This window comes from Leguminivora glycinivorella, chromosome 7 (genome assembly GCF_023078275.1).
Source record: "Leguminivora glycinivorella isolate SPB_JAAS2020 chromosome 7, LegGlyc_1.1, whole genome shotgun sequence".
In the NCBI taxonomy this organism is placed as follows: Eukaryota; Metazoa; Arthropoda; class Insecta; order Lepidoptera; family Tortricidae; genus Leguminivora; species Leguminivora glycinivorella.
This window is the reverse complement of record NC_062977.1, coordinates 8812966-8833947: the sequence shown is the minus strand read 5'-3', so window position 1 is coordinate 8833947 and position 20982 is coordinate 8812966. Positions and strand designations below refer to the sequence as shown.

The following is a 20982-nucleotide window of genomic DNA, read 5'->3' as shown; positions in this document are numbered from 1 at the left end:
CTAATTATTTCAATTTCTCAGATTGTCGTCGCAAGCATACCTAATAATAAAGACGGTTCTCCAAACACATTTAGAATTTAGATGAGTTTGTTACCGAGGTTAAAACAATCATACAATGAACTCAAACATCTCGAGACAGACGGTCGAAATCCTAAAAAGCCTCTCGCTGATAAGGCATCACGATTATCTCTACATTATGAAGAAATAATAAGTAAGTAGAAGAAGCAAAAAAGCTAATGCACCGTGGGGATCGTAAAACAAACAAACACGGGGTTCTCCGCTGCGCCCGCGCAGCCGCGCCGACGTCGGCCGCTTTGACCCGCACACAAAAACCCTCCCATCTTTACCTTTTAAGTAGGTTGTTAACTTTTTGATTTATGGTCAATAATAGAGCCGCAACGCCGTGGGAGACTTTTCGACCACCACAAATATATAATTTTAATGAACCCCTGTGAACACATAATAAGATCTTGTTGGATTTGAGGCTTCCATCCCTAAAGTTAGACGCAGCCTTTCTTTATGTATCTTGCGGTAAAGGCGAATGCCTGCGCTGGGTGGTCCGCTTTGCACAAATAAATAACCTTGCAGCCTTCCATTATTAAACAAATAAGAAAATAATCTTTTCGATTTGCCAGTTTCTTTGCTGGAGAGTAATAAACATGGTTAATCAAACTTTACAATCATAAAAGTTTTTGTTAGGGCAGTGCGAGTATCTGTTTATTGTTTTCTTTTACTTGTAGGTAGTAACTTTTAATCAACGTAGTGTTTAACTAATATTTCCTTTATTCGAATTTTTAACTTTGTTTATGTAGGAAGACATGAATGAAAAACTAGTTTTTATCAATTGCACGGCGACTCGTAATTTACTTTTTTGACTTCAATGATGTAATGTAATATAGAACATAAAATAAATCACGGTATTGTTTACATGGCGTCGGCAGCAATAAGGTCAGAGGTGCGCGATATAATGGCAGCTATTGTGCTGCACTATTGCGCAGCGACAAGTCTGCAGCGCATTGTCCACGCCGCGTGTGGGCGACTACCACGACTCGGTTCCTGGATGGTCCTTCCAAGTGTATATCTCATATACATATTTAAAAGATTTAATACCTAGTTAATTATTACTATGGCTCTTTAAGCTTTGGCTGTCTTTTAGGTCTAGAGGTGCAGGGAAACGGTAAAATAGTAAGTATTCATTAATTGTATGCTTATGGAATGTTTGGTCCAAGGAGTACCTATCTTCTACCATACAACTAAATGGCAAAAACAGAACCTAATTTTAAAGTTGGCATGGTATGTATTGCTACAGGTTCCAAACATTCCTCTTTTACTCGTAACCTAGCAATTAGGTAAGGAGGGGAAGTTTTATCATAAAAATGGCAATGTGTTGTGGAGGTTCAGACCTCATTGTAAGTCCTTAATAAGAATAAATAACTGCTATGATCAATAAAAGACATTGACTAATCCCGTGATTAGAGCTTATAACAAAGTATTTTGTTCGTAATAATAAAACGTCAAAGCGACAAACTTTCCACATATCAACTAGCGCGCACGCAATTAATAAAACATAAAACCCAACCAATACAACTATGGTTCGGAATGCGTCGGCAATTTTCAAAAGAATTTTGGAGTCGTCATCTTGTAAATTACTATTATTTGTTATGGAATTAATAAACTTGTTAGAGTTTCGGAGGTGAATTGGTCCGTTTTTGTTTTATTGGTTTTATTAGATCTGTTGTCGGCTTGTGTTTGTTTTTGTCCGGGATTGCTTGGTCGGTTGTTGGTCGTTTTTTGCCGCGCATGCGTCTGGGTGGGCGCTGCGCGAGACACGGCTGCGCCTCAGAGCTGCACGCCGAGCAATTATAAACATTCAATATAAGTATCGTGCACTCGCGGTGGGAAAAGGCGTCAGTGTGAAACGATCAGAAAATTCCTTTGTCTGGCTTATGAATGATATTTCTTTTAGTGCTGCGTGTTAATGGTGTCTGTTTGTAGTAATGTAGCTTGAAATTGAGGTACGTAGTGTTTATTTTCCACAACACAACTTTCTGACTTTTGATTAAAACCTACGAAGATGAACCTGGACTCATCATCGTACAAAGTTTTTTTTAATGATTTTGTATCTTTTTTTTGCGTATGTTACTCAGACATGAGGTATATTCAGTCTTACTATACGAGTATCAGAAGGTATAACCACAAAATTAAAATTTTGAAAAAACCCCCGACCGTGACATAGTGGACCGATTTTCATGAAACATGAACTAAGAACACTCCCGACTAACTCAGCTTTCAGACAAAAAAAACTACATCAAAATCGGTTCATCCGTTCGGGAGCTACGATGCCACAGACAGACACACACACAGACAGACAGACAGACACGTCAAACTTATAACACCCCTTCGTTTTTGCGTCGGGGGTTAAAAATAGACCTAGCAAAAAATGCCGCTGGTGTCTTAGTTTTTAGCAAAGCGCCGTAGCACTCATTCCATTTCGTGTGCGAGGCATGTTCATTACCATTGCGTCAGCATGTCTGTCTAGCAAGAGTAAATCATATCAAATAAATTCTTACCGCCACAGACAGGACAGTTATAATGCGTGTGCCGCTGGTGCCTCGGTTTCTCGCACGGCGCGTAGCACTCCGGTCTTGAGATGGTAACCATATCAGCTTCGCATCCCAGGACATGTCCTTCCTCGTCCCGTTCCGTATGCGAGGCCTTTGAATCAGCAGGAGTAAAACATATCAAATAAAGTCTTACCGCCACAAACAGGACAGTTGTAATGCGTGTGCCGCTGGTGCCTCGGTTTCTCGCACGGCGCGTAGCACTCCGGTCTCGAGATGGTAACCATATCAGCTTCGCATCTCAGGACATGTCCTTCCTCGTCCCGTTCCGTATGCGAGGCCTTTGAATCAGCAGGAGTAAAACATATCAAATAAAGTCTTACCGCCACAAACAGGACAGTTGTAATGCGTGTGCCGCCTGGTGCCTCGGTTTCTCGCACGGCGCGTAGTACTCCGGTCTCGAGATGGTAACCATACCAGCTTCGCATCTCAGGACACGTCCTTCCTCGTCCCGTTCCGTATGCGAGGCCTTTGAATCAGCAGGAGTAAAATATATCAAATAAAGTCTTACCGCCACAAACAGCACAGTTGTAATGCGTGTGCCGCTGGTGCCTCGGTTTCTTGCGCGGCGCGTAGCACTTAGGACGCGAGATGATGACCACACCACTTCGCAGCACAGGACACATCCTTCCTCGTCCCATTCCGTATGCGAGGCCTTTGAATCAGCAGGAGTAAAACATATCAAATAAAGTCTTACCGCCACAAACAGGACAGTTGTAATGCGTGTGCCGCTGGTGCCTCGGTTTCTCGCACGGCGCGTAGCACTCAGGCCTCGATATGGTGACCACGCCAGCTTCGCATCGCAGGACACGTCCTTCTTCGTCCCACTCGGTGTGCGAGGCGTGTTCGGTGCCGTTGTACCAGCACCCCTTGCAGCGCTCGCAGCAGCCCTTGCGAGGCATCGAGACAGCGCAGTCCTCCACCTGTCCGCACTCTTCTACGCCGTTGCTACACTCTACGTATCCGTTCTGGGAAAGAAATACCCATTGTCATTATTTTAATCTTAGAATTTTGTAAATAAAGATCTTGTGCGGATGCAAAATTTTAGAAAAAAACCGTTTTCGATTTTTTCATTTCTTTAGTCTTGCTAGCATCGACATGTGTGTCCAAAGTGACGTTTTGTAGTTCTAAACTTTTTCTTCTGGTCTAAAGATATATAATAGACTTCACTTAAAGGCAAATTATATATAATCCATATTACTATTATTAAACGAAAATAGCAATTGCCACAAGCACCGAAATTCAACCCGATATTTGAATCATATTGGTTTGGACTTTTGGAGTCATATGACATATCAGTTACTAGCTGTCATTCGCGCGTTAAATGAGCGAGACGGCCGCGTAAATGACAGTTTATTGATTGATTCTTGATTGATTCCAAATAAATGAACAGACCTACACATATTGTGACCCAGTAGCAAAGACATATGTAACTCCGTATAGACGGATAAAGTCTAAGAAAAATACGTACTTGAGGAACCATAATGAAAAGGGTACGGTGGCCAAGATGGCGTTATACCTTTGGGGAACGCTCGGCTAGATGGCGCTAATAAAAATATTTAACATTTTAACACGTATCAAACTAAGGATATGGGGCAAATTGTCAAAACTGAGTTTCAAAAGTTTTAAGCCTGTGTCGAGAGATGGCAGTCTATTCACTGTGATTACACATTTTACTTTGACAGTACCTCTCTATAATACTCAATACTCTTTGCCCAGTTGTGACTATATGAAAGACGTTGTCTTTCCCTATAGATTAAAATACAATTTATTTACAAAGTTATTATACTAAAAATACTATGGTTAGGATACATGTACGCCTTTATTTACCTATATAAGAGAAAGTACATAACATCAAATAACATTCACAATGCTTTAAATAGAAAACTCGCTTATAACATAATTTAGTTCCTAAAAATAATTAGGTACTTTACCTAAGAAATATTATTCTATTGTTAGTCAATTAGCATAAAGCAAAGTGAGAAATCAACATTAGCCTGCCTGCGGTCTATTAAACAAAATAAACACAACAATTAAATCCCTAAGCAGCGTGCGGTTCCGCAAAAAGCTGTTGGTTCAAGATCAAAAGAATGTGTGCGCAAAACACAAAGACAGTTAAATTATTTTTTGCACAAGAAAATAATGTTTCATTACTAACCATAAAGTTTAATGTGTCAATTACGCCTACACAAGGTGGCAACCGCGATTGTGGTTGAGCGATACGTACGGAACTGTTTTTTTATTTCCTAGTCGTTTTATTCCTAGAATGGCATTTCCCTTTGTTTTATTCATTTTCGCGCCAATAAAGGTAATAGATGTACTAGCGCTTCGTTTCCAGCGTGGCATTCGCATAATCTAAAAGAACAAAGAAATTAATATATCTTCAGTCTTCTGGGGTATTATTCTCATAGCTTACAAAGCGCTGACTATTAGTCTAGATAATATAAAATAGAATGAAGAATGAATAGAGAAGGTACAACACAGTTGTAATTACAGCGTTGTTATCGTATATTGAAAATTATCAGATGATCACAGACTGTGGGACTGTCACCTATCTAAAATCCAGTTTGCCATAATTCTACTGTTAACGAGGTAACTAAATTTAGTCCTGCTTTTTTAGTCTATGGGCGGGAATAGGCTACTTGCCTCCTAATCAGCTTCTTTTTAAGAACTGTCAAAACGAATTTGAACGACTTGCTAATATGGAACTTATATGAAATCAAATTGAGTGACGTTCACGGTCAACTCAGTTACTTTATATATTTCTACCTCACTTATTAAATAGAAATTGGATTTAAAAATAACTTCTGTCCATGTTTTTATCTGATGCTTTATTTCGTGCATGGTATAAAATATTTTATTTTAACTACAGTCAAGTTCCCTATTGGTTATCTCAATGTGCAGCTTCTTATATTTTTGCTGGCACATGTTAAATTGAACAGGAATTGGAGCCCAAATGCCCTAAATACCTTTTATGAAAGCCACATTTTGGCTGTAACATGCTGACATCTCGAAGATACAAGTAGATATACGTCTATATTTGTATACGTTATGGACCAAGTGATTAATAAGGGCATTATGTATTATGCCTAGAGATGGGCGCTGACGGGTAAATACCGGGAAAATACCCATATCTACCCAATCTACCCGGTATTTACCCGTATCTACCCAAATGAGCGGGTATAAAAAATAATCTATGAAATTAAAGATTATTCTTAATTTACATGACTGAAATATATTTTTCTACTAAAATAAATATATAATATTTGACTAACTAATATTAAAATGTTAACAGAGATTCCAAATATTTCATATATCATGTGTAATTTACCACATTCAATTAAAAAGTTGTATTCCCCAGATGTTTTAGGCCCACTAAGTATTCAAATAACTTACTTAACTTAAACACGGTGGACAGACAAATTCAAATTCATTAGCCAATGAGGTCACAGCTTTGCAAAACGCCAGGTAGTTGCATCCGTATTGAAAGGGTGCAATAAGTCACTTGACCGGTCAGTTACTTTTTTTTATTTTTATTTATGGGATACTTATAATTTAGTTTGTACTTAGTTAAACAAGCGCCACGTCCATGTGTGATTTTAATTAATACTTCCTTTGAATTCGGACTGTAATAATGCCTTCTATGTGACTTCGGCTAGATACTGGACTTCGGCTAGATAGTAGGCTTTACCAAACAAACAGCAAGTAACATTTTAGTGCTATAATTTTGGTTTTCGACGCTAAAAGCTACTATAGATGTCGTATAAGGGTTTTCGGCGTGACCGCCTGTCGTATAAAAGCCTCCAGTCACACCTTTTAGCTCTATAAGCTTGTACCGCTAAAAGGTGTTATTAGGAAGTGATGTAAACGTTTATATCACCATTTTATAGAGCCGCTATAGGCCTGGTCTATAACAGGATCAAATATGACTACTATAGGTCTATATTATTGTATAATAGTGTTAGGAATCACTGCTATGCAATCAATTTGCGCTACTAAGGTTCCCGACAAGCCGCTATAGTTGTTGCGTTATACAGCTAAAAGGTGTTATTAGGAAGTGATGTAAACGTTTATATCACCATTTTATAGAGCCGCTATAGGCCTGGTCTATAACAGGATCAAATATGACTATTATAGAACAATATTACTGTATAATGGTGTTAGAAATCACTGTTATGCAATCAATTTGCGCTATTAAGGTTACCAACAAAGCCGCTTATAGTATTTTTAGTAGTTGTGTTTTAACAGATTTAAAACCTAACTATACCACTATTTTGGGATATAGTGGCTTTGGAAAACACTGCTATAGTATTTAACACTGTATAGTAGTGATATGAATACCATTATAGAGCTATTTTTATAATGAAGTTTTCAGGATACGTTTATATAGCTTTGAAAAGGTTATAGTCGTTTTCTAATGCCTTTTACATCTCATCGCCGTATACGCCACAATGACTCTTTAAATATCACAGACCTGTTGAATAATGATTTCGGTATCTCTTTTAAAACACAATAGCGTTATAGCTGAGTTTACTATATGTTTTATAAACCAAATCAGATATATAAGAGTAGAAAACGATTACTTTTAAATGACAATTTTGACCTTAAAAGGCTGCTTTATGGTGTTTATACATCGTAATTATGAAATCAGGCCAAATATGCGGTATCCGGTTCTAGAAATTAACTTTAAAAATACACATAGCGACCAATTGTAGTTTAGATTTGTCATACTAAAAAGAAAACAACATTTATTAATACTGTTTAAAAGATCTTTCTATAGTAAAACATTGAAAACAAGTATGTTTTCTATATAAAGAACTTATAAGTTAAACTGGATCATAGTTAAATTATCATGCAACCCTAATTGAATCCACGATGGCGGGCTTATGGCAGTGAATGCGTATGATAAGTGATATAGTCGAACTATAAAAGCGTATGTTTTACTTCTTGGATCCATAGTAGAAACTATGGTGCCAATCATTTTATTGTATTAAATTATATTATTTATTTTATTCAAAACATGGTATAAATTGAGGGCGCATTTAAAATACTCCATTAAACTAATATTCTTTTAACGGTAAAATTTCCATCGCATACCTTTTTGCAGTAATGATGGAAGTATACGAAATCCAAATTATGTTAATTGACACTAAACTTCACAAGTTCACATGCCACTTTTCGTTAAGTTCCTCGTTTAGAACAGTTTTTGTTAAATATTACACACATTAAATTATTTTAGAAATTTCGCATTAAAAGGGACGGCAACTGCTATTATAGAACAAAATAACCTGTATAACGGAATCTCAAATGCTACTATAGCATACATTGATACTATAATAGCGTTACTGTGTCCTCTATGTCAACAAATTAGCACAATAGTCATCATTACATCACCATTATAGACCTTAAACGTCACGGATGATACTGCTATAGGCCTATTATATCACTAAATGACTGCATAATTGCGCCAAATCGGCTCTACAGTACCAATATAGACTATTTATAGGACCATTTAGTGTGATTTAATTTGGTGTCCTCGACCACTATAGGACCAGAAATTGTTACTTGAGAGGAACTATAATAAGCACACAAAATTTCATCCCCATCGGTTCAGCCGTTTAGGAGGAGGAGGTAACAAACACACAAGCATGTCAATGATATTTAACAAATTCCTTATTCAATACAAATACTTCGATATATGTTTATAGAACTATATTAATAAAATATAAATATATTATACAATACCAAGAAAACATTTTTTCACGATTAAATTCAATTTATGACCCATTTTATTACAATATTTATTTATACCCACCCATTAGGGTAGAAAAGGTAAATATCGGGTAGATTGGGTAAATACCCGGTAAATACCCGATATCTACCCCGGGTATTTTCCCGCCGCCCATCTCTAATTATGCCCGGGCAAAATTCAGGTATTTGCTGTGTTATTATTACTTTGCCCAACAGAGGATGGGCATAATGTATAATGCCTGAGCAAGTTAATTATTTGAATAGTTATTGTCAAACTGCCCACTCAGAATGGGCATTAATATTCATATCATAACGCCCGGGCATTATGTATAGAGCCCGATTTACCACTTGGTCCGCTAAAATATATTTTATTTTATTTATTTTTTATTTTTATTCATAATAATTAACACAGCATTACAGATAAACCAAAGCACTGTGAAAATACATATATGATCCCTATATATATGTCGCAGTAAGATAGATAAAACCGTTATATAGTTATAACCCTAGGAATATAATTATACGTCGTAACATAGTTAAACGAAAGCGATTAATTGCTATCTTACTAGGAATATAACTATAATACGTTACTAGTTTAGTCAAATAGTTATATGACTGGATTCAGTCTAGTGAAATGATTGTAGGCAGGAGTGCGGCGGTGCGGCAGAGGTATAGTTATAACCCTAGGGATATAATTATATGCCGTAACATAGCTAAACAAAAGCGATTCATAACCATCTTACTAGGAATATAATTATAATACGGTAGGTACTAGTTTAGTTATATAATTATATCACTGGATTAAACTTAGTCTAGGGATATAATTATAATACGTCTCTAAGTGGGACTGGAACCGGGAGTCCCGGTTCTTTATAGTTCTATACCAAAAAAAATCAAAAGGAACCCTTATGTCGCGACTCTGCCCATCCGTCTGTGTATTTAGAGAGAATAAGCACATTGAATTGGAAATAATTAACAAATTCTTGCGCATATAATTATATCCCTAGGGTTATAACTATACCCCCGCCGCACCGCCGCACTCCTGCCTACAATCATTTCACTAAACTGAATCCAGTCATATAACTATTTGACTAAACTAGTAACGTATTATAGTTATATTCCTAGTAAGATAGCAATAAATCGCTTTCGTGTAACTATGTTACGACATATAATTATATCCCTAGGGTTATAACTATATAACGGCTTTATCTATCTTACTGCGACATATACATAACGGGAAAAAGTTGACATACAATAAACACTAATAAGGCACAGAAGAAGGACGAACATCCATCATCTCGCTGAACCTCAGACATTCATCACGTACAACCATCCATCTACTAGCAAACACATCACATTCAGGCGCTGATGCGAGGAGTAAATTCAAGCTGTGTAATGCTCGAACAAAAGGAGAGTTCCTTCTCGACACTGTTCGGGAACTATATATTCCGGGGATTACTAAAACGGCTCTAATGAAATTTCTACATTGATTTTTGAAAATTATATCAATAAAAAATCAAGATATACAGTATGTAACATTCGAATAGGCCTCCCAGCTGTGCAATGTGCATTGCAATTTCATACGCCTTGCGTATCATGAGATCCGCCACAACACGTCGCAACTATCCACGTACACAGTGAGAGAAACTTGGCCCGTCTGCCCCCACTCGGTAAGAAAATGGAATGGCGCCCCTGGCACACCAGACGCTGAGTATTAATTACCACCATTTGTAAGGCAACGTTGTGGCTGGCACAGTCGAGCTTTATTCGACTTGACAAAAGTAAGGTTTCGTGTTGATTCTCAATTGATGTGAATAACATCGTAAGTTATCGAATAGGTATAATTATAATCACCAATGGACACACATCAAAAATAGACATTTGCTAAGCGGAGTTAGGTGACAAGTATACAAACAAAACCAAACTATTATAAACCGCACATAAACCGTATAAGTAGCAATAATACAAAGTTGATAGGTAGGTTTTGTTCTACAGTTGGTCGAATCAGGAATTGATGAACAACATGCGAAAATATCCAGTGTTAATTAAAAAAAAGATACGACTTTGACAATTACAGTGAGTTGAATAAGGCTATTGGGTTATTCCCATTTGATCCCACGCCTTTGATCCCACGTTATACCAACAAAAACTTGAGTTCTATAGCGCGTTGCGTGATAACCCAAAGGATACGACTTTATTTCATTCAATTTGAGGGTTTTTACGCGTGGGATATAATGGGAATAAGCCAAGCGTGACGATAGTGATGAGATAGTATTTTTATTGACTAAATATTCTACTAAGTAGTTGTTTAAAAATAATTGATAACTTTTTATTATATTGATAAAAATGTACCTAAACTAATTGAAGAAATTATATTTCAAATACTCAATAAATAGTGACCCAGCTTCTAGCGGTGTAGCCCTCTGTCAAAAAATGCTATTGGTCATAAAATAATCATTATTACTAGAGAGCGGATTTCAGGTAGCGATTTAAATATTAATATGGATATGACTAGTGCAATATTATTTTTTAAATATTATTATTAATAATCTATTATATTATTATTGAATAATTACGTTATTTTGCAACAAACTACCTACATGCAAAGAAAAGTGTTTTATTATAAATAAAAGAGTTTGTATGCAGGAAGCGAATTATTTTTATTTTTCTATTCTTTGAGTCGTAATAAATGTATTTTCACCACACCAACTGGTTAAAGGCTTTCTTTGCTATTCGAAAACAAATAGCAAAATTACATTTTATCCACAAGGGGGCAAAGTAATTTCATACAAATTTTAACTCGATGTCTGATGATCTGGCTGCTAGATTTTACCTATAAATGATGATTTTGAATCATAAATATTGAATAAATTGATGGGTTTGATTTATTTTGATGTTTTACAGTCAGTATTTTGTTTGTGTTGGTGTGGTGAAAAATGTTGTGTTTCACTCGTTGGCAAAGTTTGTTTAACCTTTCGTGCAACGCTCAAGATTGATACCACTCGCCTCGCAACGCTCAAGATTCCATTTTTTGAACCACTCGCTACGCTCGCGGTTCAATATTGGAATCTTTCGCTTGCTCAGGTATCAATATTGGCACGTGCGGTTAAACAACTACTTTGCCCCCTTGTAAAACAAATAACTATTACTGTGCAATGCGTAGAAGAAATATTAAAGAAGAACTTAAATAAATTTACTATTAAAAAAATTAAGAAAAATTTACTTATTTTATTATCATCATAATTTTTACCCAATATGTATTCATAAAAGCATCCAAAATGGGTTTTACTTTTATGTCCCGATACATTTTTTTAGTGTGTAGAAAAAATAATACCTAAATAATGCTAGTCATATATCCATAATCCATATGAATATTTAAATCGCTACCTCAAATCCGCTCTTTAATTATTACTGCTTTTCTAACATCGTTATTTGAACGATACAAAATGATAGACATGACATATCCCGTCTTAGGCTTTAAATACCTTCAGTAGCTCTGGCTGGCCAGATCTCTGCCGGATTGGTAGAGAATATATTCTGGCGTTCTCCTTTTGTATGTGTTTAGCTGAAGTTGAAATATTTAAATACATGTATGTATAATTAAGTCTTATTACGGCCTTTCAACTACCTTAGTACTAAGAAAACGTTAATCTATTCCAGCGGTACTCGTCTCGAGGCTGGTAGATAAAAACGCGCGACACTGACATTTTTGCGACCGCATTGTTCTATTGAATTACAAGCGACGGGTAGGAGGCATGCCGTGCTTGTGATTACTCTATTAAAGAATTTAACGATTAAACATAACACGTAGCAAAGAGGATCGATTATTATAGAGAGTTACTGTCAAAGTAAAATGTGTAATCACAGTGACTGCCATCTCTCGACACAAGCTTAAAACTTTTGAACCTCAGTTTTGACGATTTGGCCCATATTGTTAGCTTGATATGTGTTAAAATGTCAAATATTAATATTAGCGTCATCTATCTGAGCATTCCCCAAAGGTGTAACGCCATCTAGGCCATTGTACTTTTTTCTCTATGGCTTTGAGGTACGTTTTTTTCTTCGACTTTATCCGTCTATACGGAGTTACATATGTATTTGCACGTAGTAATGATAGAAATATATAAGCAGGTGTATTTTTATGTACTCGTAGTTAACAGTGAATAACAGTAGTGTTTTTTTTAATAAAAATGCTTATTTCAATTAAAGCTAAAATAAAACGAGTTGTCATTGCATTAATTATCTGTCAAATGAAATTCACTCTCTATAGAAAATAATCCCGAAAAATAATGTAAAAATTTAAACAGTTCTACATACGTTTTTGACTATACTATTGGTATGAAATTCAAATCCCAATTTAAAAACATTTACAGGTACCAAAAATATCGGATGTCGGAAGGATTTCAATGGAAAAAATCTAAGTTGGCGCCCGGAATGTATGGGATATCGGTCCTACATCCGATATCGGATCGGATAATGTGAAAACGCACTTAATATCCGTGCAAGGCAAATAACGAAGTAAAAAAATTCTGTAGGTACGCTATAAAACCTCTTCAGTTCGAGTAATTGAGGGGTTAAATCGCCAACAAACTGTCATACAGTTTGGCGAAAATACTATAATTATAATAATACTGTGTAACCTTTTTTGAGTAAATAGAAAGAGGGATGTGTCATGGGTAATATTTTTTATTATTTTGGAATACATAGTATAATTTTCTGCATAGCATAGTAATATCTCTCATGCATGCGTGAGAGGAGGCCTGTGCTCAGCAGTGGGACATGTCTAAGCTCAATTATAATTTATTATTATTAAATAAATAAGTCACGTTCTATTTTAAGCTGATGTTACGTCCGATAGCTCTAGATACAGTATGAATGGGATATATCAGTATCAAAATGAGTATTTTCATTTCTGTCACTGACATATCCATCTATATCACATCTAGAGCCAATATTTGACTTATGTATTTTAAAGTTTAAATTGGAGTTCATATTTGAAACTGATGCCAAATATTTGGCCAAACCTTTTAGTTTACTTGTCGTAGGTATGCTCATAATATTAGAGGCGTGTGTTCACGCAGTAAGTATGTAAAAGTAACTGAACGCGTCTACTTATTACTACCTAGGATACTATGAGATAAAAATATATAATAACATCTCCTTTATTATTTAGTTATCGCAGTGCTCCGAAGGAATATTTAAATTAGCCTCCAAGTAATCATAATTCTATTGATTAGTGATAAAACGGCAAATGCGTATGCGTCGTTCGGCGTGCAATAAGATCTCATGTACGTTTAACGAGTTTTTAACGGCTCTTTGTTGCGCGGGCGCAGCGCAGCACGTGTGCGGTTTGCGTGTAACGTGATTTATTCTATATTATGTTAATCGCTTTTCTTCATTAGCTGCGTAGATCATTTACTCACTTAAGAACTGTTAGCATTTAAAACATATATACATGAATTGCTGCCGGTACAATATCAATAAGTGGTTAAACACTGACATATATTATGTAATCCATACCGTATTTTTACGTCTGTTAAACTTTGAATCTAAAATATTTGAATCTTTGAATCTAAAAGACCTTAATATATTACGAAAAATTATTCGAGTAATAATGACTTCGTAATTTCCTTATACCTCACAACAAGCCAGACTTGGTCCTTAAATATTAACTATCAATATTTGCTCGAATCTGTACACTTGTCAACGTTTTAACACCCAACAGTTATAGTCCTAATTTGTATGTGGCCCTGGCCCCTGCGCCGGCGTGAGCGCAGGACAACTGACAACTGGCGTGACTTATTATATGGTGATATGGGGTTATTCTGAGTACTTATTGATTTTGAAATTTCTAATGAAGCTCTTTTTAAAACTGTGTTTTAAGGACGCGATAATGTACGTTACAATTTTGTATAAAGAGCGAGCTACAAGTACAAAATTGATAATGTGTCCATGGATTTTTGTACCTGTATTGGTATTTTGATACATGCTCTTCATGCGAAATGATGTTTTCCAAGAGCGGGTTACAAGTACAAGATTGCATGGACATTGGACACATTATGAATTTAAGTCGTTTATGGACAACAACTTTGTATGAATTTAAGTCGTTTATAAAGTGACCATGCAATTATGTAGGTAAGTAAAATTAACGAATAAGACGTGACAAAAAGACACAAATCCAAACATGACAATGTTTCCCCCTAGGGTCTCTAAACTAAAGTCAGTTAGCGGTAATGACTAGATTACTCATAGATGACTAGTTACTTACACGGCCAAGAACCCTTTTAGATAAAATATCACACCTACCTAAAAGAAAACTAAAAAATATATATAGGGTTGACAAACACTACGAAAAATCAATTAACGAACAGTAATTTAAAAAAAATATTGTCATATTTAAAAGCTCCCGTAAAACTAAATTCAATCTTATTATCTCCTTTTGATCATAATGTTTTTATTAAAATAATAGGTATTTAAAACAGTCTTTGGTGGTAAATTATGAGAATAACCCTACGCTACGTTACAAACGACGACACGACCACGACATTCGCAAGGACAGTCTCCCGCAGTTCCTAAATAATATAACACACAACAATTAAATTAAGCCAACAAAGACTAACATGTACACATACCTACGATGTACTTAATACGTATACACAGTGTTCATTACGGGAATTTAACGGAAGGTCCTTTAGGTCAAACACAATTAAGAGAAACTAGTGTCGTAACTCTTATCTCTTACTGTTATTGAGTTAAAAAACGAAATTGATTGACTTAATGGGCATTTTCAGAATTTGGGACCCAGAATTTGCGTAAGTTGTTAACAAAAATTAACTCACTGTCAGTTTTGTGACGATAATTAAGCATGAAATTCCTATAAAAATATTGTTTTTGTGTTCATTACAGAAACTTTAAGCGATAATCTACATTGAAAATGCGAAAAAAGTAAATTTTTAGACAGATTTTATGCTTAATTGTCGTCACAAAACTGACAGTGAGTTAATTTTTAAGTTTTAGTGAGACAACTTTCGCTAATTGGGGGGTCCCAAATTCTGAAAATGCCCTAATACTCGTAAGTGTATAACGACCTTTATTCCTTCCTAATATTATTGTCAATTATTGATTTTGACATATGCCGTCAGATACTTGATACTAACTTTTATGTTATTCGTAAGGCTCTTTCACACTTATTTATACATTTATTAATTATTAGGTATGAAAACGAAAATAATTCCTAACTTAACTAAATCTATATACCTAATAAGCCTAATTACGTGTCAAAATAAACAAAAAAAACATAGGTACACGTGTATAGCGACGGGTGCAGACGTATATCCAAAATCTTTTCTAAGTAACTATAACAAGCAATAAACCACGCGGTAGCCTAAACTCAAGAGAAGTGCCTTCTATTTAGTTTTAATATGCTTTACGCGAGGTCACCCATTCTCTGTTGTTTATTGTTTTTCGATACGTCGGCCGAATTTCATGAGCCGCCTCTTTGAACTAGCCCTCACATAGCGAAATATTTACGTTACACGTCGGATTAAAATAACTGTTAGTCTGTCGACTGCCCATTACTTGCTATAATGCTTGCTGCAAATAAAATAGAACAGATTACTTCTTTCCAATTCCCAAGAATCATGGTGAGGTGTGTAGCTACTAGCTAGTCAGATAATTATTGCAGTATCTTAGATCAAATCAAACTATTTTCTCATTGAAAATATTTCAATTTGTGTTTTTTAAGTAGTCTAAAAATGACCAATGCCTCCAAGTGTTCCAAGCTGAATTCGAACCAGCGCACTCCGTTAACCAGACGGATGCCTGAACCACTCGGCCATCAGTACATGAAAGCAAGGGTAGAAATTTTTAAGTATAATATGACACAATTACCGAGAGTTTGGCGCCCCCCGCCATCTCTGAGGCATTGGTAATTTTTTCTTTGTATATGACATTTATTTAATATTTATTGCAGTATATTAGCGCGCTTGGTAAAGATTTGGAGAAAGACGGAGAGCATTAAGTTACAGTGCTTAATTTTAATTATTAACTTCTAATGATACCTATCCCTAATTTTCTATTATGTCTGTCAGGCTAACAACTCGCATTTTGCTAGTGCGTTCGCAAGTATTTAGCCTATTATCTATCTGCCTGCGCCATTTCCCATCATCTGATGGGATCGGCTCTCCTTGTTCGTTTTCTCCATTCCGGGCGATTTTTGGCGATATCTAGGTTCATATGTTGTTGTTTCAGGTCTTTTTGGACCGTCGTTAGCCAAGTGGCGGTAGGCTTTCCGCGGCCTTGCTTCGTCGCAGGTATGTTTAGGGCTACACGCACCATGTGGTCTTCAGGATGCCTGAGGATATGTCCAATTGTCCATACCAGCGTAAACGTTTTTCTTGGACTTTTTCAACTATGGGGGCGATTTTGAAGCTACCTCTGATATACTCATTTCTGATTTTGTCGAGCCTGGTGACACCCGCTGACTAGCGCAACATGCGCATCTCAGTGGTGTGCAACTTTGTGAGATGTTTCTTGGTAGAAGCCCAGCACTCTGTTCCGTACAAAATAGCAGGGCGAATAGCCGTTTTGTACAGTTTTCCCTTTGTTTTTAGAGGCATTCTTTTGTCGCACATTACGCCTGTTACGCCTGTACGCAAGTATTTAGCCTATAAGGATATCTTTTATTATTATTTATATAACCTGGTATGTCTATCCCATCACGGAACAATGGTGATCTGAACTTTTAAACTGCGAGCGCGTAGCTGAAGCTAAAACACGGAGGCCTCATTGACACTTAAATGTAAATGGTTCACCGAGCGGATGCTGACAATGTCCAATGTCCAGTTGGCATCAAATATGGCTTCCAAATCTCTCACAAATATCAGAATAAGCCTCTATTTCCAAATAAGTTTTTTGCAAAAAAATCATTTTTGGCACAAGCTTTTATCGCGACTGTAGTCCTTTCTTTCAACAGTCATCTACTGCTCTCCGAGACGTTTCTAAAAACCCGTTACTCGATGGGGTATTTACAACATTTCATGACAGATTTCCTATGACCACCTTTCTGCTCCATCATCAGATCAGCTCCATGATACCATAATATTGCATTGTCACGTGATTCACATATGCGTGGAAAATTTCAGCTCAATCGGAAACCGGGAAGTGGGTTAAATTTAGCTTCTACATTTTGACGCACACTAACATAGGTACTAAGGTAAGTTGAATAAAAGCTTGTAAAAATCAAATTTATTTTAAAAAGTTAGAGTGCTTGTTCCGATGTTTCTGAGAGCTTTGAAAGCTCCGATATATCTGATGGTGACTGCATGTCCATGTCATAGGTCGCACGTGGGTCGCACGCTGAGGCAGCACTCTCCAAGGTGTTGATCAAAAGTTGATCTTATCGTGTGTTATTAATAAATTACTTAGGAAGTACTGAAGTTGATTTTTTGGCAGGAATTTGTCATATTATCTGTCTGTCCTTTACAACAATAAGACCCACGTTAGATACCTTCAAATTCCAAGTCTTTTTAACAATTTTAAAGTCTCGTTTTCGAAGAAATAGTTTCCCGTAATTGACTTAGCAATTTAGTAATCAGTAAGTAAAAAAGTAACATAAGCATATCCTTCCCTAATTGCTATAACTGTTAACGTGCACTCAGACATATTTAAAATGCAACTAACATACATATTCGTTACGCTACTTTATGCCATTCTGTTCCATATTCATTGCAGGAACAGCCTGACCGATTACCTAGGTCATAAATAGTGGGAATTAGATCTTTGTATTCACAACGCATGCACCCACCCAGCGAATTAGCGATACACTATACACAGCAATGGTCCTGTACTTTAATATAATCACACATAAACTGACTACTGTATTCCTTGTTTAGCTGTCGGAGTAGAAGATCATAGGTAGGTACCTACTATATATACCTACCAATCCTATCCTATAATTTAGATTGCAAATACGAGTAATATTCCATGCGGTGAGGGTCTGGTAAAGTTCAGTGAGAATGAAATGAAAGAAGAAAGGAAGCTTGCTAAGATCTATAGATATCAGAAAAAGAAAAATACTTGGGCAACTGCTACGATAAGGCGAATTCATCAAAAATGTTTTAGAAGGAAGAATTGAAGCAAAGAGGCAAAAGGAGAGACCAAGGATACCGTATAATGAGTTAAATAAAAGAAAAGCTCAACGCCGTGTCATATCAGGCCCCGTAGCCGAATGGCATTTCTGCGACGCGAAACGAAAACGAAACGCCGCGAAAGGTAGTCTGGCTCTGTCGCGCCAATATGCAAGAGCGATTGAGATAGATATCTACGAGCGTTTCGTTTCGTGAGCGTTTTGTGAGTGTCATTCGGCTACGTACCCAGGAAGTCAAAGTGAAGGATTACATGGAAATTGCTCCACCGACAAGAGTCTAACTCTTAAATACATGGCTCCTTGTATAATCTACATATGTGCATAATTATAAGAAGGAGCTAATGTGTTAATCAGGAAATTAAACATTATACATTAACACATTAATGCACCTTATTGAAAATTGTAATAGAGTTTTTCAGTTGAGTGAGCTGTCATTCATTGGAGACAAAGTAACGGATCAATTTATGAGTAATTAATATGACACGTTGACAGCGCCAATGAGGCGGCGAGCCGTGGCCTACTTATCTCCTTGGGTTATTAACTCCTAAACTATTTTCCTTGTATGTTATACTCAATACTGGACAATCTTATTTTTTATTTTCTTAAAAAAGATCGATATTTATTCTAAACTCATCGACATACCACAGTTTTGCTGTACAGTTTGGCAAAAATGGGTCTCTATTGGTTCCCATAAACTCTTAGTCATAATGTATCGTTTGTCCACATTTTCATTGGTCATAATTAGATTTTTCTCAGAAACGTGTTCAGAATTGACTAAAAAACAAACCTAACCAATTGTCATATATATATTTTTTAAATAAATATACTAAATATTATATCGAACAATTATTATAGCTAAATAAATGTATTTGAATTATTTGTACAAGTATCTAATTATCTACACGTGGGACGATTTAAATATTTCCTCATTGGTAACAGCACAACCTAATTGCGTAAGGAAAAACAAATTACGCAACATTAAAATAATGAATACTTATTAAATTAATTTACATTTTACAACATCTAAATATATATATTTTTTTTTAGATATGCAAAACTTTAAGGCTCGTATACCTTGGTTATTTTTAAATACACGGTGAAGTAAAAAATACCGTTCAAACTTTGCATAGTGACTAAATGAACAGCTTTTATTATTATTTTTATTATTTAGCCTTCTTTCCACATTCTTGTCTTTCTTCTTTACTTTTCATTTCATTTGTCTTTTTAGTTATTTGTGGTCCCTGATAGGGTAAAGGCCTCCTCCAAGCTTTGCCATTTTACTCTGTTCTGAGCGGTGTCCATCCAGTTCCTTCCTGCTACCTTTACAATGTCGTCAACCCATCTTTTCTTCTTCTCTTGGGAGATGGGAGAACAACTTTTATTATGGGACCAAAGCTAAAATCGCAAAAAAATTTGGCTGTTCCATACATTCCGACTGTCATTCATGATGCCGCTCATTTCTATGTAATAAAATCCGGTAATTCACAATTCAAAATTGGATTACATATGTTCCCAATTGGTGCGTACGCGCATGATATCTCTGTTTTCGGCGACACCGCCTGGCCACTTCCCGTTGCGGTGATAACTGTATCCTCGGCGCTTCCTAGCTTGCGCAATGCCACGTGCCACCTTCAATCTGGATTAATTTTAGACTCAATCTGGGAAACCAGAAGAAAATCATACGACAGCGAGTCAGCGGGACTTCTAATCCTCAAGCAAACAACATCTCAAGATGATATTGATCCTGCTGGATACAAGAGATATATTGCGAAGACGGAAACTAAAGCGACGAGTAGCATATCATCAACGCTCTCCTTCGACGACATTACCTACCCCTCCTACCTTCCAATATTGGCTCAAGGCTGCATAGCCGGTCGATTGCTATCCCTACCCCATCCCTGAGCGTGTCACTCCCTACAAAATTACGTCCCTGGTACGCCGGCTAGTCCGGAGCAGGCATGTCCTGGCTGGGTGTGGCGTCTCTTGTCTTGTCTTGTCTTGTCTTGACTCAATCTGGGAGTCGGAGTTTTATTCTAGAAACACATAAATAGAAATAAAAGCTGTGACCATGAACGCTTTAGGGTCGGTTTACGCGATTTAATCCGTATTCATAGTTTTATTTCACAAGTACGAGTAACTATCGCGCTCCGGCTGGCTTTGTAAATATTGAAAAAAAAAAAACCTAGTTAATAGTGCTGGTTCTGCAACACTACATTAAAATTAAATCTAATTAATCGTTTTTACCGGAACCTGCACTGCGAACCCGGCGATAATTTTAACCTTTTCGAAACCAGCACGGGAAGCATGATGGTCGCGCGATAGACGATAAAATATCAGGCCGTCCCTATCGCACTATGGCGGGCAATTATATGGTCGCGCGATAAGTGATAAAACATCGGGCCGTTGTAAGTGCGATAGGGACGGCCTGATATTTTATCACTTATCGCGCGACCATAATTGCCC

General features: G+C 36.5%; 1 protein-coding gene across 3 annotated transcripts in view; it reads right to left on the bottom strand.

Annotated features, from left to right (window-relative positions):
- The window catches only part of LOC125228390 (BMP-binding endothelial regulator protein), an 82549-nt gene that overhangs the window by 7038 nt on the left and 54529 nt on the right, over positions 1 to 20982 (bottom strand). For 2 of the 3 annotated variants that reach the window (XM_048132939.1, XM_048132940.1), the window contains exon 4: positions 3319 to 3589. In XM_048132939.1, coding sequence (XP_047988896.1) covers positions 3319 to 3589 — 271 coding nt within the window. Of the gene's footprint in view, positions 1 to 2757; positions 3292 to 3318; positions 3590 to 20982 lie in introns of those variants that run through there. The other variant, XM_048132941.1, reaches the window with a different exon arrangement.